Raw genomic sequence first — 18268 nt, 5'->3', positions numbered from 1 at the left:
ACAAAAGAAACAAAAAAATATTAAATAAAACTGAAATAGGTGTAAAAGTGTGACGGATACTGTTGTGTAGGGTTTTTTTTTTGTTTTGTTTTTTTTTTTGAAAATGCTAAAAGATTTTTCAAAACTGTATGAAAACAGCATGGATAAAAAAAGAATACATGTCTGAGATCTAGCACTGGTTCAAAGTGGAAGCTCAGCGTCATTGCACTCTGCTCCAGTAGGGGGCCAGCCTAGCGAGGAGCAGCGTGCGCGTGACGTCATCACGCTGGTGACGTCTCGTTGTTTTGCAAGCGCTGTACGTGACAGAGAGGCGTTGATCCGAATCCACAGGCCTTCAGGAACAACCGACGGAGACACACACACTTTCACAGCTTATGGTAAATATATCAACTCTACCTTTATATAATGTCGATAAATCATATTTACGACGAATAATAACCAGATGAGCGGGAAGCGCGTGACGCGTAAACAAACCTCCAGAAGAAACACGTCACGATCGAGCCCGAGAACTGAACGCGATTAAACACAACAAAACTCGACAAACTTCTGCGATCAACGCGATTATCCGTGCAGCCCGAGCTGTGTGTGTATTACACGGAAGCTCGTGAGGTTTTGGAGTGTGTGTAACGTTAACAGAAGTGTGTGTTCCGTATAACACTGGCGTTACTCTCGTTACATCGAAGCGAGTTTGAGCTTTTACTTTCACTCTCCGCGAGTTCAGTGTCGATCTGTCTGCTGTTCCTCTGTGTGGACGGGAAAAGACGGGTTTGTAAAGGCTAACACACGTAATCTCCAGTTTATTCCCTCAAGCCTGTCTAATGTGAGGATTGTGCGCTGCTGTCAGATGATGAGGTCAAAGGTCAGGCTGTATACGCAGGTCTTTTAGAAAACCAGTTTGGTTTTTAAAACGCACCGTGATCATGTGATTAACATTTTGAGTATAAATACCTCCTAGAAAAGTGCATGATGCTTTCAGAATTACATAATTTCCTGCGAGCCTTGAATGATCAGTGTAGTTCGTTAGTGTTTCTGCTCTACTGGCTGCTGTGACGTCACATGACCTCTGACCTTCAACACTCCTTTGATTTTAGTGTTTCTGTTAATTTTTAATCTATTAGTTTTTATTTAGTTTTAATCTCATGTTAAATATCCTTTTCTGACTTGTGGACATACACACTCACTTGCTTCTACACACTGTCACACACAAATACTCGCTTGTACACACTTTCTCTCACACCAACTCTCGCTTGCTTCTACACACACTTGCATGTACACACGCACACACTCGCTTGTTCACACACTTGCTTCTACACACTCGCGTGTACACACTCTCACACACAAACTCGCTTCTACACAATCACACACACTCGCTTGTATACACACACTCGCTTCTACACACTCTCATACACACTAGCTTGTACACTCTCTCTATCACACATATGCACGCTCGCTTGTATACATCCTCACACACACTTGCCTCTACACACACACACTCATACACACTAGCTTGTACACACACACACACACTCGCTTGTACTCCTGCTCACTCCACACTAGGGATGACAACGATTAATTTACGATCAATTAATTGGTCGATAACATATTTAATGGATAAAACTTATCGATCATTGATTAAGCAGGATCATGCGTGTGTGTGTGTGTGCTGCTCAACAGCGCGCCGGAGCGACACACACCGGAGTTGTTTGGGACTATTTTACATTAGATTAAAAGTTTGCGTGTGCATTCGCAGCCTTTTGTTTTGTGTAAGTTGTAATAGTTTATTTTGTGTACGCCTATCTATATCTGATTTATCTCATGTTGGGTGCATTTGGTTAAGAACGCGATCTTCAGCGCCGCGCTCCGCTCAAACGACAACGCACCACTAATAATGACTGTCATATTACACAGGATTATACAGAGAACAAAGTGAAATAAAACATTGTGAGTCGTTTGGTTTAGATGTTCCAGGAAGAGCCACAACATGAGAATTTACGTGTGCATTCACGTCATTTTGTGCAGATATAAATTTGTAATATTATGTTTATTTTGTATATATTGGATTAACATAAAATTAGGATGTGTTTGTTTGAGTTAAAAAAAACTCTAAACGTGCTCAACAGTTATTGATTCAGCGCGCGCCGCTCAAGCAGAATGCACCACTAATAATAACGATGGTTAATTTGGGACTGTCATATTCCATAACATGAGAACACTATTTTAGTAGTTGTAAATTAGCCTTGGCTATAGATGTTGTGCATGTTGATTGTTCCCACTTGTCCCTTCTAAATAAATAAATAAATTAAATGGTTGTGAATTGATTGTGTTTAGTTGTTCCCTCCAGCGTGTCCTCAAAAGGCACACGTTCTGACAAGCACGCATCTGAGGCGGCGTTGGTGACGCGTTGTATTTGTCGTTATATATATATATATATATATATATTAAATAACTGAATTTGTTAATCACATCAAAACATTTTACAATCCTACTAACCCTTTATTTGGATTAAAAACCATTCTTATTAATTTGGTGAGGACCATAGCTTTTTGAGCAGCATTTGCAGACCCTTTAATGCTGTTTTCCGTTAATGCTAACGATTAATCGATTAATTGATCATTAATTTAAACGACGATTAATCATGGGAATTTGTGAAAATGTACATCCCTACTCGGATAAATTCTATTAATTTTTTTTTTTGTTAATTATAACTGAATAAAAGCCTAAATCAGGGTTGTGGCGAGCAGGACGAGGCCGAGGAGTGAGAGATGCGAGGTGCGTCTCACAGGTGTCGTTCATTATCTCTCGCGTCCTGCTCGCCTCAGGGGTATTTGTGTGTAAAAGTGCAGAGGCCACACATTGAGTTTTATTCATTTCAATATTCGCATTGTTTTTAATGATAATTGCTGATGGCAAGTTGACAACCATGATTAATGTATAAAAAAAATGATTTTTGTTAAAACAAATTTACACTGATTTGAAAATATAAACTAAAAACATCTCAAATATATAATTCATTTAATTTTTATTTTGATTAAAGCGTCCTTGGGTCCCGTGGAAGGCACTATATAAGTATAAGTTATTATTATTATTATTAAAATTAATTGAATTATAAGGATAAATTGATCAAATAAACATAGAAAGACTGAAAACAAGCGTTTGAAAGTAGAGCCGCTGTAGATATCCATTGCTTAAGTTGCAAGCGAACTGATTGCGCGACCTGATGCTCGAGACAAAATCACCAGTAAACAATCCCCGTGACATAATCAGACCAACTAATCGATAAGGACATTCGTTGACAATGATTTTCATAATCGATTATAATCGATTTTATCGATTAGTTGTTGCAGCCCTACTCCACACACACACACACACTCCTGCTCACTCCTGTGTGTGTGTGTTCTCTTTCAGCAGGTTCTCCTGTGACTGAAACAACGGAAACATGAACGTGTTCGATCGCAGCATCAACTTTGATGCTCTCTTCAAGTTCTCTCAAATGTAAGTGTCTTTAAACGTGTACGTGTGTGTGTGTGTGTGTGTGTGTGTGTGTGTGTGTGATGTTCATGATGTTATGTGCTTTTCTGATTACACATTCTATCTACTCTACAATAACTAGAGTCCTATGATAAGTGACTAGTAGGTTAAGCGATTTTTGACTTCAAGTCATGATGCAAAGGTCCCCTTTGGTATGGAAGTACCTTATGGCCATAGAAATAGATTTATCCTAAGACACAAGTGAGATCACATTTTGTTTCTTATATACGCACATTTTTTTTAAATGGCCAATCATACTTGAGAGGCCCATATCTTTGCTTCTGTTATAGCTATAATGACAAATTTGGTATCAACGTGTACATTGTTGTGGTCAAGGAGTCCAATAAAGTAGGTTTCAAGACTAGAAAACAATAATGTTGTCCTTACCATGACACTTGAAGGTGAAGTATGCAATTTTTTATCAAAAAAAGCATGCTAAACACAGTCCATTAGAGTCCATAGAGTGTTCTGAAGGTGTTCTGTTGACTGAAGTGTGTGTGTGTTTCTCTGGCAGCTCGCGCTCGACTCAGCAACACCTGAAGAGTGTGTATGCCAGTCTGGCGGTGTGTATGCTGGTGGCCACCGCCGGCTCCTACATCTATGTCATCACACACATGTTTCAGGTACACCCGGGGTTTATCTTCACTCACTCACTCTCGCATCCAACATAAAACTGCATATGATGGATGGATGGACTTTTATCAGGGATGTTTCAGGGTGGGATCACACACACACACACACACACACACATCTGATGTTGTGTTTAAGGGGGTGGGATCTAGGGCTGGGCGATATGTCAAAAATATTTTATGGATAATCGCCTTAAACAATATCGCGATATCCGATTATAAAGTCTACCCAACACGCCCCGCCGCGTGTTATAGGCCACATGTCATGTTATTTTAGTCCGATATGACGGCGCTACTGCGACACGAATCACCTCAGATGAGCAGCTGAGCTCATATGTGCTTTCGCTGACGTGCACTTCATTAAATCTGCATATAGCGCGGGAATTGAAGATCAGATTATATCCGTTTTGCAAAAACACATTTATGTGAGCAGGTCTAAATGCAATCGTTTGATAAATCCGATCTGAGAAAACGCATGAAGTGGCCCGGTGTAAACGGCCTCGTTGAGTTTGGCTGCACTTTATCTAATGATAGCCAGGAATTCATCGAGTTTAATTGAATGATTGGCACATTAAAGGTTTTATTCAGTTAGTTTGAGCTTGAACGAGCATTAATCATTAGAGCTTTGGGTTAGGTCGAAATATTTAAATCATATGTGTATGTAAATTGGGCTATGTGAAATATGTTTGTCTTTTTTTTTTTAATTGCGATTATCGTCTGGAAACAGACTTCGATATCGATATCGCGATACTTGTGAGACATCGTCAATATACAATAATATCGTCATATCGCCCAGCCCTAGTGGGATCACTCACACACACACCCCTGCTGTTGTGTTTCAGGGTGGCATCACTATGCTGGGGTCGCTGGCCATGATGGGTTGGCTGGCCATGACTCCTCACAGTCCTCAAACGGAGAAGAAGAGGCTCGCCATTCTGGCCGCTTTCGCTTTCTTCACAGGTCAGCTGATCAAACCTCTGCTCCTTTCCTGATCATGTGTTCAACACGTCATATAATACCATAACCCGTCGCTGTGTGTTCAACAGGTCTGGGACTCGGGCCGCTCATGGACTACGTCATCAGCATCGACCCGAGGTAATGTTCCCGATCACGGGGTCACTGTTCTCACCAATATTAGCATTCGCCCAATTACTCTTCAAGTGTCTATTGTTAGAGATTGTGATGTAGCATTTGCACATAAAGAAGAGTCTCTCGGCTAGTTGGCTGCATTGCGTGTGAGTAGGGCTGGGCGATAGGGCCAAAAAAAATTATCACGATAATCAGTCGATATTGATAATTATCACAATATATGTCAAATCTTTATTTCTTTCAAGTTTAAAGGCAGATTTTTGCTCCTAAGTGAAAGTTGTATTAACCAGAGTGTAAATTGTGGTTTTAAACTACTCTTGTTTGTCAGAACATATCATGACAAACACTTGCCAAACATTTATGAGGTAGAACATTCAAACATTTTTTCTTAAAATAAATATCTCAATAGAAAAATATACAGTAAATCTGCATCCTAACTCAAGCTAATACTAAGCTAATGTTAAATTTATGTTCATTAACAAAAACAGTAACATCTGTTTTTTTTTTGTTTTTTTAATGTAACGACCACATTTTTATTTGGTAAAATATAATATTTTGACTGAGTTGTATTAAAATTAACCATTGGTCATCCAGTCTCATGCATTTAGATGATGATAACCACAGATAAAACAAGGCATAGCCTATCATGACTATCATGGCGAAATGTAACTTTATGGTTTCTGTGGTATTTGTATGAAAACAGTGGCCTAACAGTTAAATACATTATTAAATGCTGTGCTTATATTCCATAAGACATTTAATGAATTGTCTACATTAATAATATTATACAATTAAATATGTATATCCCACATTTCATGGTGCAGTTAATATTACTTGGCTAACCTTACAGTAAATCCATGGTAGGCTAAATGGATTCAGTATCAATTCAGATTCCGACTGGATCGTTGCACGCAGTGTTTCTCCTTTTTGTCAGCAGTGTTTTATCTGCCCTAAACTGGTTTAAACTTGACATCTGTGTTCTTCGCTGAACTCAAGCGCTTCTCGCTGGATGTCTTGAGCAAGACGATCAAAGCAATCGCGTCTGCTCTGGCGAGGAGAAACACTGTGAGCAACGAGACAGTCAGACGGCTTCTCCCTCTACAAATGCCCATCATTTACCGCGGATTCACTGTAACGTTAGCCGACTATACTATACAGAACCAGAACACAAGTGGATGTTTCTCGTTCAGATTACATTTTCCAGTAAAAATTCTTATATTGCTCATGCTTCCAAAAATAATAATCTGTGATTCTGAATGGCAGTATCCACACCGGCGGCGACTGACACACACACACACACACACTCCTCCAGAGATATCCATAATAAAGGCTAGATGTCTCGTCCGCTGCTGGCCATTGGAGGTCGACATCCGCACTGGCGGCCATCTTGCCACAGGCAGCTCGCTCACTCGTAACATTGCGTTTTAATGATGCGTGTACTTTTTAAATAACAATATCTTACTCAATTTTCTACTAATTTTCAAATGGGTTGGTTTGTTATAAACGTCCGAGATGTAATTATGACACTGCACAAATGAATCATGCGTGTATAAGTAAATAATCATCCAGATTTATAGCCACATTAATAACGTTTGTAAGAAACCAAACCGTTTGTAAATCCGTCAAGAGTGATTGTGTTCGTGCTGATCCCTCATCTTACATCAGGAACCACAGAGCCTGTGACAATGATGACGATAGAGACTCCGCCGTAACACATCTAGCCTTTATTATATATAATATATAGATGTATATGGATATCTATGCTCTCCTCAAACACGCTGCCGAAGTACAACTCACGCAAAGTTGATAATTCCACGAATAAGTGCAATTGCAGATTTCGAACAGAGATGGCGACAGCGGACTGCAGCTTTCTAGTCTAATAAAATACACACAATTCTATTTAATACATATTAATGTACATGTTATTATGTCAGATGCAAAAGCCTCTAAATGCCATTTGAAATTTTCTTCTTTAATGATGATTTTTATCAAGCTTGTATATTTAAGTTCAGTAATTTCACTTAAATGGCAATGATAATTACCTATTAATTGTTATTTAAGTGAAATTACTGAACTCAAATATACAAGTTTGATAAAAATCATCATTAAAGAAGAAAATTTCAAATGGCATTTAGAGGCTTTTGCATCTGAACTCTTCATATATATATATATATACATGAAGAGTTCAGATGCTAAAGGCTCTAAGTGCCATTTGAAATTTTCTTCTAGAATGATCATTTTTATCAAGTTCAGTAATTTCACTTAAATGACAATTCATAATCTTTATTGCCATTTAAGTGAAATTATATATATATATTTGTTTGTTTATATAGACACTATAAATGCATATATTTGAGAATAATTCATTTTAAATGATTATACTGCTCTTGCCTGGGTGAGTATAGTATTACGTTTGGAGACGTGCTCCAGAAAAGCGGGCAGAAAGCACATCCTGTTTAGATTCTTCATTTTATAAAAACACAATATTTAGTTTCGATTGTAAGTGGACACATAATAAAGTGGACATTTAACAGTTTCTTCATATTTCTTAAGTCTGTATGGCCATAAATGATGGAGTATTTTAAGTCTATAAACCAGCAGCAAGACCCATTATCAGGACTGCAGTATTAGTCATTATATTCAACATTATAGATAATACTTTAATGTAGAACTGACACTACATTTCTGAAAACTTTTTAATTTTTCCTCACACAGTAATTTTTATTTTAGGTGGACTATCCACAATGCATACTGTTGCATTTTTGTATTGTGATGCATTGTGACGTGACACCCCTAATAAACGAGCATCCGTGTGACCCGGTGTGTGTTGATGTGTTCCAGCATCATCGTGACGGCGTTCCTGGGCACCTCCATGATCTTCGGCTGCTTCACACTGAGCGCGCTCTACGCCCAGCGCAGGAGTTACCTGTTCCTGGGAGGTGAACACCACACCTGTGCTGATCTCACTCACACACACACACACACACACACCTGACCTGTGCTCTCCTGCTCTTCTAGGCTCTCTGATGTCCGCCCTGACCGTTCTCCTGCTCGTCTCCGTCCTCAACATGTTCTTCGCCTCCGCTTTAGTCTTTAAGGTGCGTGAGTGACCGTGTGAGGGAGCAGTGTGTGTGTGTGTGTGTGTGTGTGTGTGTAACGGTGTGCTGTGTTTCAGGCTCATCTGTATCTGGGTCTGGTGGTCATGTGTGGGTTTGTGCTGTTCGACACTCAGCTCATCATCGAGAAGGCAGAGATGGGAGACAAAGACTACATCTGGTGAGCTTTCCTCATGTTCATGTTTACTGCACGCTTCATGCACACACGGTGCCAGTATAGATGCCAAGGTTTAAACTGGTCTCCAGCATGGGCTGACGTCCACCGATACTGAAGGATGAAGGACAAGCGAAGCGCATCCCCAGTTTAAATCAGTGTTAAGAGTAAAAGTGTAACTAAAAGAAATCAAATCCATAGTTTAATGAAGCCACCACAATAAAGTTAGGAAGGAAGGGGAATGAATTTGACTCTGTTTGTGTTCTGTGAACGAAGGCATTGTGTGGACCTCTTCCTGGACTTCGTGACCATCTTCAGAAAGCTGGTCATCATCCTCTCTATGAACGAGAAGGTATTTCTATCATCATAACGCTCCGTCGCCTCGTCTGTTCATTTCCATCCTGACTTTATTGTGTTGGTTCTGTAGGATAAGAAGAAGGAGAAGAAGTGATCTCCGGAGAGCTGGACACGGCAGCGGCTTCATCCTGAATATGATTAGTTTGATTACATTTAATGTGATTGGATATGGTGTCTTAACTTTATTTTTGAGAATTGTTTCTGGGCTTTGAATATGTCGTCAGGAAAGTGAGCTGATGTGGTTTGACTGTAGATTTTGAAGTCTTATTTAAAGCTTGATTTCTTCGAGTTCTGTGGAAACGAATCTCATTCTAAACGATGATCTGATTTAATATTCGACACAATAGGAAGGGCCTTTCTTACCCACGCTCTGAACATGTTTAATATTAACGTCACATCATTAATACCGTAACATGGTTGTGTTCGCTGAACTGCTTTCTGTGCTTATTGCTTTTTCATTAATAATTTTTCTTAATTGCCAATGTCAGACTAGAGTTTTGTAGCTGCTGTTAATGCCAATTTAATTTAGATTCAAGGCTACCATTGTTAATGCATTTATCATTGATCACAGATGAGATTTTTTTTATTTTATTCATGGATATTGTGCATCTTGAGTCAATAAAGGATGCCACTGATTAAATGTGTTCACGTGAGTGATGTGATGTATTAACCCTTCTGCTGCCGAGCTTACGTCGGCCGAGTTCAACTCTGCTTGGTTTCAGATCTTTTATTTCATGAAGCAAATTAGATTTAATATTTGTATATTAGCAGATGTTTGAATTTTACATGTAGCAACCAGACACATACTGTATTTCATTGGGTATGTAGCGAACGAGGCGGAGGGAGGTTGGTTGGCGGTTATTGTGCTGCATGTGGGATGTACAGCACAATAACAGTGTTGAGAAACTTCGATTTTTTTTTTTTCTGTGCAAATAATGGTGATCAGTGCATTTGTGAGAATGATCTACATAAAAATACAACTTTAATTTATTAATCATCATGACAACATAATTAAAACAGAGAAAAATACATCCTTTTCCAGTGCATCTTAACCCCCTCAAACCTGAATTATGTTTCAAGTTTCTGAAAAATATAAAAGTACATTTTCCCAGTTCATGAGGTTTCTATAAATGAAAACAAATAAAAAAAAAAATTATATAAATGCTTTCATTGTGATTTTTTTTTTCCCCATTCCAATGGACATCAGGTCAAAACAGGTGTACTTTCCAAAAATGTACCAACATGAAATAAATTAATAAACATAAAATTTGTTGGTGTATACTTTAAGCTTTTTCTCAAGGTCAAAAAAATTCCAGCAGTATACTATTTCAACTATAATTTTGAGGTTTTTGTTTTACAGATTGCAGAGTTTCAAGAAGATCAGAGAAACTCAAAATTTCGACCCGAAAAAACTAAAAAAAATTTCGAAATTTTTAGTTCCTCTGATCTTCTTGAAACTCTGCATTCTGATAGAGGGCCAAGAGACTTAGACCTGAGTGCAAAAATGGAGATATTGAGATCCCATGTAGCATTTATGCCATTTTACATATCTCAATATCTCAGCTCTGGCGGCACACCAACACTGCGTGTATTCTTTGTCTCCCTAATCTAAAACACACCTGATTCAACTCATCAGCTCATTAACCCATCTGATTATAAGCTGATGAGTTGAATCAGGTGTGTTTGATAAGGGAGACAAAGAATACGCGCAGTGTTGGTGTGCCGCCAGGAACAGGGTTGGGAAACACTGGTCTAGAGCCTCCATTTTTGCACTCAGGTCTAAGTCTCATGGCCCTCTATCAGAATCCAGAGTTTTGGGAAGATTGGAGAACCTTAATTTTTCACCCGAAAAAAAAAAAAAAACGTAAGGGGTACCACTGTCGTTTTTTTTTTCGGGCCGAATTTTTGAGCTTCGATATCTCAGCTCTGGAAGGGGTTAGAGCCTCCATTTTTGTACTCAGGTCTAAGTCTCATGGCCCTCTATCAGAATCCAGAGTTTTGGGAAGATTGGAGAAACTTAATTTTTCGCCCAAAAAAAAAAAACGTAAGGGGTACCACTGTCGTTTTTTTTTTCGGGCCGAATTTTTGAGTTTCGATATCTCAGCTCTGGAAGGGGCTAGAGCCTCCATTTTTGCACTCAGGTCTACTTGTGAAAAGCCGGTGGTCCGGCGATTAGAACAGGAAAATACTCCACAATGCTCTGGCATCTTATCTGCTGCCACGCCATAGACATATACACTAGACCTCACCTGGGGGTTCTAAGCATGCGTCAAAACCGCCGCCATCTTGGAACAGGGGTCTTGTCATAGGAAGTAGCTAGGTAACGCTGCTATCTCTGCCTTTACTTCGAATTCATTGATGGTGGCGGACTTTTGTGCAGCGTATGAAGTTCACGGATGAAATCTGAACTAGGAAGAATGTTTTACAAAAAATTCAAAAAAATTCAAAAAAAAATTCTTTCTGGAATCAATGATAAATACATGTCTGGCCGTTGGAACAAACCAAAAAACAAGAAAAATCGCATTCATGATGATTTGTGATGATTTTATTTGCGTTAGACCTGTGTCTACTACATTGACGCTGATGCATTAAAGTGGAGGGGCTCCCCTGTTTCAAGATGGCGGCTCTATTGACGCATTCGTTCCAATGAACTGCCGTATCCAAGGTGAGGTCTAGTGTATATGTCTATGTGCTTCTGTGTCATACTTATCATTTACCAAAGCATGATTGTTTTCTTATGTGTTTGAAATGGGATTCCATAGTTTTATGAATTAAACGAGAAATAAAATAATTTGTGTTTGTTTACATGTGTTTTCGGAACTTCACATCCGGTGATGGGGACTCTTATCTCCCACAATGCCTTGCTGTCTCTCTCTTTTCCGGTTGTCGTGCGCTTCGTGTAGCAGGTATTGAGTTTGTCTCCATATCAAAATGAAATCCAAATGAATCCTTAGAAATGCAAACCCTCATTGTAACACCAGTCCAGTATCGTGTTCAGTGACACTGATTAAGCAGCTCTAGTGCAGTATTGAGCGCGAGCGGGCCGGGATTGTGGAGTTTGTAGTTAGTTATCCGTTAGCATGTTAGCTCGATAGCGAGTGTAGTTTCTCACTGAAGTTCTGCTGAGGCCGGGGTTAGGGGTTAGGGTTCTGTGTGTTAGCTCGAGTGAGGAGGTTCTAACTGCTGTCTTTCTGTTGGCAGACACTGATCAGAAATGGCCAAGTCGAAGAATCACACCACGCACAACCAGTGTAAGTGTTCGCTCGGTGTGTGTGTGTGAGTGAGATGCTGTGGATGTGTTATTGACGCCGTGTGATGCTGTGGATGTTGCTGTTTGTGTGTAATGTGTGGATATGTGAGTGTGTTAGAGATGCTGTGGATGTTTTAAGGACTCTGTGAGTGTGAGATGCTGTTGTTGATATTTGTGTGTGTGAGATGCTGTGGATGTTTAAATGACCCTATCTCTCTCTGTGTGTGTGTGCAGCTCGTAAGTGGCACAGGAACGGCATCAAGAAGCCTCGCTCTCAGCGCTACGAGTCTCTGAAAGGGGTAAGATGATCCAGCTGTCCTCTGCACGTCTGGCCTTCAGTGCTGTTCATCTGCAGATCCTGATGTTTAGCGGCTACACTTTAGATTTATAATGTTATTCGCATATGTCAGTTTTAGATGTGGAGTTCCTGTAGCTCAAGGCTTGCAACACCGCGGTCAGGGGTTCGAGTCCAGGCGGTGCAGGAGCGTGACACACACTCGCATCAGTTACACCGCAGTAAACGCAATAGATCATCGGTGTTATCGTTGAAGTTAGCCGCGTAGAGTTCACCCGTCCGAATCGGCCAATCAGATATCAGCACAGATTTCTGTTAATCAGTGTAGAGTTTCTACACCTCGGTGTTGAACTGATAATTGCTGTGTTAAACATCATTAAGAAAATTAAAGAATAGAAATATGATCATAATCTGTCAATACTATTATAAACTAGTTGAAATTGAGCTGTAAAAGTGACTGTAGAGACTCCCGAGAGCACAGATGTGCAACACCGAAACACCGAGAGCGACCCGTCTGGAGAACTGATGCCCGAGTGCGGCACTAAACCTGTTAGTGTTGCTCTTTATATTGTAGTAAATTACATTTAAAAACAAGTTTTTTTTATTTATATAGCACAGAAGTTCCCCTTATATTTGACCCTTTTCGTGTCCTGAAGTAATGACCATTTTTTTCTGTTTCAGTTCTTTGAAAAGCATTCCTTATTAAACAATGCAATTTGTGTGTGATTTGAGTTAAACTTGAAGAGAATGACCTGTTTAGTTTGCTCTAAGTTCAGTTATTTCAAAAGCTGAACTGATTTTCTTTTTGTATATTATAACTCAATTTACTCTATTATATTATTAACTCAATGTTTTAACTAATTGAAAAAGCTGAATAAGCATTCCAATCTTAATGATTAGCTGGCAAAATAGTCTGATCAGTCGATTAATCGTTAGATTAATTGATTATCAAAATAATCGTTTGTTGCAGCCCTACTTTTGAAGTATCGGTGTGTCGTGCAACACTACCTCGTCCAGTGTGGATCAGCACGTCTCCTCACGCCCGCGTCTCTTCTGCAGATTCAGATCAGATTGACTCGTCGATCGTGATGTTAAAAGCGTTTAGAAGGCGGGAGTAAACACGGCAGCTGAAACTAAATATCTTACTATCTCAATGCAAGTGAATCAAAGAAACGTGCCCAATAATGTTCACAGAGCTCAAATGAATACACCTTGTTTTAAAAGTATTATATATGAACGCATATCTATATATACAAATCTAGAAGCAAAGTTTAAGCTTGTGAGTCTCGACTGAATCAAATAACGATCATCGATGTGGTACAACATGTGGAGTAGGGCTCTCAAGTATCTCTGTTGTTGAGTAGTCGTTTGTTCTCGCGTGACCTAATGTAAGGCTCTGCAATATCGCGATTTGACCGCTGTGGCGCTATAGTGTAATGCAGCCCTTTAAAAAATGCTATTGCGGTAACAGAAAAACAGTGCAAAACTTCAAAGCAACAGTGCTGTCGTGTGCAATACATGCGAGGCGGAGCTTGCTTTTCACGGGAGAACGACATGCACGTCGGAGCCCTTAAAGGAGTAGTTCACTTTTGAAAAAACTTTTGCTGATAATTTACTCGCCCCCGTGTCATCCAAGATGTCCATGTCTTTCTTTCCTCAGTCGAAAAGAAATTAAGGTTTTTGATGAAAACATTCCAGGATTTTTCTCCATATAATGGACTTCAATGGGAACCAAACGGTTCAAGGTCCAAAAGACAGTTATAACAGTTTCAGATGCAGCTTCAAATGTCTTTTAACGACACCAGACGATGAATAAGGGTCTTATCATGCGAAACGATCGCTTATTTCAAAACTTATTCCAAAAATGTAACTTTTCTAAGGGCAAATGCTAGCCTTGTAATATATTGTGAGGTGCGTTTGCAACGTCACGTAATACGTAATTACGTTCAAAAGGTCACGGCGACGTAGCCAGAAGTACAGAATCAAAATCGTCCGACATCGTTGTTTTACTTTTTAATTCCTTTTTTTGTAAACGGCGTTTGAGTTAGTTTGCACGTTCAACTTGTAAACACTGACTCTGTACTTCAGGCTACGTCGCCCGTGACCTTTTGAACGTTTTTACGTGACGTCGCAAATGCGCCTCACAGAATGGAGAAAGGCCAGCATTTGCCCTTAGAAAAGTTACATTTTTGGAATAAGTTTTGAAATAAGCGATCGTTTCGCACGATAAGACCCTTATTCATCGTCTGGAGTCGTTTAAAGACATTTGAAGCTGCATCTGAAACTGTTATAACTGTCGTTTGGACCTGCTTCCCATGGAAGTCCATTATAAGGAGAAAAATCCTGGAATATTTTCATCAAAAACCTTAATTTCTTTTCGACTGAGGAAAGAAAGACATGGACATATTGGATGATATGGGGGTGAGTAAATTATCAGCAAAAGTTTTTTTCAAAAGTGAACTACTCCTTTAAAGAGGGCAACCCTGACACAAGAAATGACTGTTCTCCAGCTGAAGCTAACTAACTAATAATGTAATTACAGGAATGTGATTTATATTGCATAGTATAATCTTGATCGAGGGAATGATCGGGCCGTTCTTTGTGTCCTGAAGTAAATTACCCTTTTTCTGTTTCGGTTCTAAGAAAAGCAGAGGTCCTGTTAAACACTTAGAGAGCATTTGTGTGTGAAATCTGAACACTTGAAGAGAATGACCTGTTTAGTTGGCTCTAAGTTTATTAAAACAACTTTCAAATGCTGAACTGATTGTCTTTTTTTATTATAGTAAGAATATTTATAACTCAATGTTTTAACTAATTGAAAAATCTGAATAATCGCTCCAAGCCTACTGATTAGTTGGTGAAATAATCGACGATTAATCGCTATAATACTCGTTAGATTAATCGTTTGTTGCAGCCCTACTGTGGAGTTGTGTGGGTTCTTCACTCGGCGCTGTAGTGTACGTGTGTGACGTTAGTCTGTGTGTTCATGGGCTTAAATGCAGGCTTTCTGTCACAGGTGGATCAGAAGTTCCTGAGGAACATGCGCTTTGCCAAGAAACACAACAAGAAGGGGGCGAAGACTATCGCGAGGAAGGCGGCGGCAGCGGCGAAATAGTTGCAGATGTTCTCATGAAGACTTTATACCACACACACAATAAAGCCATGCTTTGAGAACGCAGCGTGTCTGTCTCTGTATGAACACACTCTCTTCTAATGCAGCGTCTCTGTATGAACACACACTCTTCTAATGCAGCGTCTCTGTGTTTGAACACACACTCGTTTAATGCAGCGTCTCTGTGTGTGAACACACTCTCTTTCCTGTATCTGGATCTCATGTTGATAGTCTGCTGTTCTGGTATGATTTCGTTTTTGATTCAAGAGAAGTCAAATGAATAAAAAATGTACATGGATAAATCATTTATAATAAACTGCAATATTCTTTCACAGCATGTTGAGAGACTGATTACGTTGGTCAAAAGAAAGATGTCAAATTTGCGGCTTATTTAAAAAAAATACACATTTTATTATGTGAAAGTTTAGGGAATGTTACTTTTCAATGTTCTTTAAAACCAGTAGCAACAATATAAAAAAATCAGGAAAAAAGGTTGGAATAGATATTTTTGTTTAAGTCTGAGAACATTAATAGAACATCACTTCAGTTCTTAATCAGTTCTTTAATAATGTTACATTTTATAGGTGTATATGGAATTTTAAATTGATTTTTAAAATGTCATATATATATATATATATTCTAGCACTCTGGGGTTTAGAAAAGTGCATTATAAATAATGTATTATTTTTATTATTATATGAATTTTAAAAATACATTTTTACATATATATATATATATAGTAAATGGAAACTAATAAAGGTCTCTGAAAGGAGTGTTCTCCAGATCTGGCCCGGTTGGACCGTCAGCTCTTCTGCGAGTTGGGTGTCCAGGAACAGGCTCATGTGTTTGCATGAACAGAAAAACACTATAAAGCCACTTTTTTGTTTTTTAAATAAACTAAATCTAAATAATACAACAATCCTTCTAAAGTGTGTTTTTGTCTTGCGCTGATCCGCTATGGTAAGTGTTCTCAATAAGTGTTTATAATATTTTAGACCTTTCCAGACCTTTATCGCTGTTGCTGAATATTCGATCCCTTACTTCAAAAGCACTTTAACCAAGACTATAACCTAGATTTGCTGTGATGACAGAAACCTAAAACCAGATGATTACATTATTTTAAACGAGTCCACCCCCTTCAAGATTATATCCCTGTAATCCAGCCCCAGGAACGGCCTCACCTTATTGCTTCGGTCAGGTCACAACCACTGCCGCCTTGTCCATTAGGGGAGGCACCTGTCCGTGACCCAAGGGGGAGCCCAGATAACGGACCTCTACGTGCCCAATCGCACACTTCTTTGGGTTGGCCGTTTGCCCAGCCACTCTCAGCGATCTGAAGGTCGGCACGCAAATGCCCCATATGATGCTGCCAGGCAACTACAGAGAAAGCTTGATCACCTTTTGTCACAGATAAAAGTGACCACAAGATCTTAGTGACCTACAGTAGATGCTGTGTATGGCCTAATAAGATCACACATATAATCTGGGGCCGAACTATGTAGAGCCTTGTAAGCAAAAAGAAGTGTCTTAAAGTCAACTCTAAATTTTATTGGTAGCCAATGCATTGAGGCAAGAACAGGGGAGATATGATCCCTTTTCGTAATTCCTGTTATTCCTGAATTGTGAACCATCTGTAACCGAGACAGTGTAGTTTGAGGTAGTCCACTCGAGAGGAAATCAGTGCATGGTGTAGATCAGAGTTGGGGAAAAAGCTACTCTTTACAACTGCATTTACATTGTAACAGACAGAACTTGTTACTTGTACTTTATTGTTGCGGGGGCACTAGTGTGATGTTTTGGGTCACATGTAGTTACAACAAGAGCCACTTGAGGGTGCTATTGCCGGGTGGTAACCTAGTATATAAACACACCTACCATAGAGAAAGAGAGTTCGTTTGGTAGAGGGAAATCCAATGTTTGGTTGAACTCATGCGACCAACTGGCTTGTGTTTATAGTCCTTTGTACCCTGAGTTTATGCTCAACTGTAAGTATGGATGATTTATATTCTTGATGTTGTATTTATTTCTTTAGTTCACTGATGTTAGATGTGTTATCTTTCTAGAAAGGACTTTTTATTCATATGTTCTGTTATGAACACTGAGCAGAGAAATGGACAGTAAAGCCAGGTGGAAACTCCATTGGCAATGACAGCACATGGACAGCATCGGGGCACAGGGAACAAACAATTCACTGCCTACTGTGATGTAGGATCTTTTAATTCTTGTCAAATTAGAGACGACTCCAAATTTTTTTTGTTGCATGATTAGGTTGTTACTTAAGGGACTTGGCTGTGTTCCCGTTATCACGATCCGTTTCTCCACCGTGCTGGCCCACGAGACTGGAAAGTCGCGGTCCTCCTGCTGGGCTTGGACGAGGGCGTGGAAGCGTTTCTCCTGATCATCCCTCATGTCCAGCAGCACCTTGTGTTCTTGATGGAGGCCCGCGAGCGAATGGATTACATCTGCAGATGGCGAAGCTGACAGAGTTTCCATGTTGGCGGTCTTCTTCCTCCTGGGTTTCGGCACCAGTGTGGTAAAGTCCAGAGTAGGGCAAGGACGGGAGACGGGTCGGTTTACTGGGACTTACTGGTCCTCCGGCACTCCCTCTTGTTGCAGACCTCGCTAAACCACGCCCCCCTTGCCACACCCTCCATTCTGTCACTGATGGAGTTTTGGCTTCTTGCCACTGTCACCTTCGACCCCTTAGTTGGGGACGTTAATGTTCAAAAATATTATTG

The 18268-nt window shown here is 39.7% G+C and overlaps 2 protein-coding genes across 4 annotated transcripts; both read left to right on the top strand.

Annotated features, from left to right (window-relative positions):
* The first annotated feature begins 238 nt into the window (after positions 1 to 238).
* On the top strand, positions 239 to 9517 carry tmbim6 (transmembrane BAX inhibitor motif containing 6). Of its 2 annotated transcripts, none has more exons than XM_039656313.2 (10): positions 239 to 377; positions 3406 to 3492; positions 4043 to 4151; positions 5000 to 5117; positions 5204 to 5252; positions 8088 to 8185; positions 8265 to 8344; positions 8422 to 8522; positions 8793 to 8868; positions 8944 to 9517. In XM_039656313.2, the coding sequence occupies exons 2-10, from the start codon at positions 3437 to 3439 to the stop codon at positions 8965 to 8967; spliced, it is 711 nt and encodes a 236-aa protein (XP_039512247.1). In that variant the 5' UTR covers positions 239 to 377; positions 3406 to 3436; the 3' UTR covers positions 8968 to 9517. The 2 variants fall into 2 exon arrangements, with proteins under 2 accessions (XP_039512247.1, XP_039512248.1); XM_039656314.2 differs by having other exon boundaries at positions 280 to 377; positions 3409 to 3492.
* Positions 9518 to 11672: 2155 nt separating this feature from the next.
* On the top strand, positions 11673 to 15592 carry rpl29 (ribosomal protein L29). Of its 2 annotated transcripts, none has more exons than XM_039656433.2 (4): positions 11673 to 11779; positions 12075 to 12124; positions 12358 to 12422; positions 15435 to 15592. In XM_039656433.2, exons 2-4 carry the CDS (start codon positions 12088 to 12090, stop codon positions 15531 to 15533), a joined length of 201 nt encoding a protein of 66 aa, XP_039512367.1. In that variant the 5' UTR covers positions 11673 to 11779; positions 12075 to 12087; the 3' UTR covers positions 15534 to 15592. The 2 variants fall into 2 exon arrangements, with proteins under 2 accessions (XP_039512367.1, XP_039512369.1); XM_039656435.2 differs by having other exon boundaries at positions 11688 to 11779; positions 12072 to 12124.
* Positions 15593 to 18268: the final 2676 nt, after the last annotated feature.

The sequence above is a fragment of the Pimephales promelas genome, chromosome 21 (genome assembly GCF_988280905.1).
Source record: "Pimephales promelas chromosome 21, fPimPro1.hap1.1, whole genome shotgun sequence".
Lineage (NCBI taxonomy): Eukaryota > Metazoa > Chordata > Actinopteri > Cypriniformes > Leuciscidae > Pimephales > Pimephales promelas.
The sequence above is the reverse complement of the archived record's forward strand: the minus strand, read 5'-3'. Positions and strand labels throughout refer to the sequence as shown.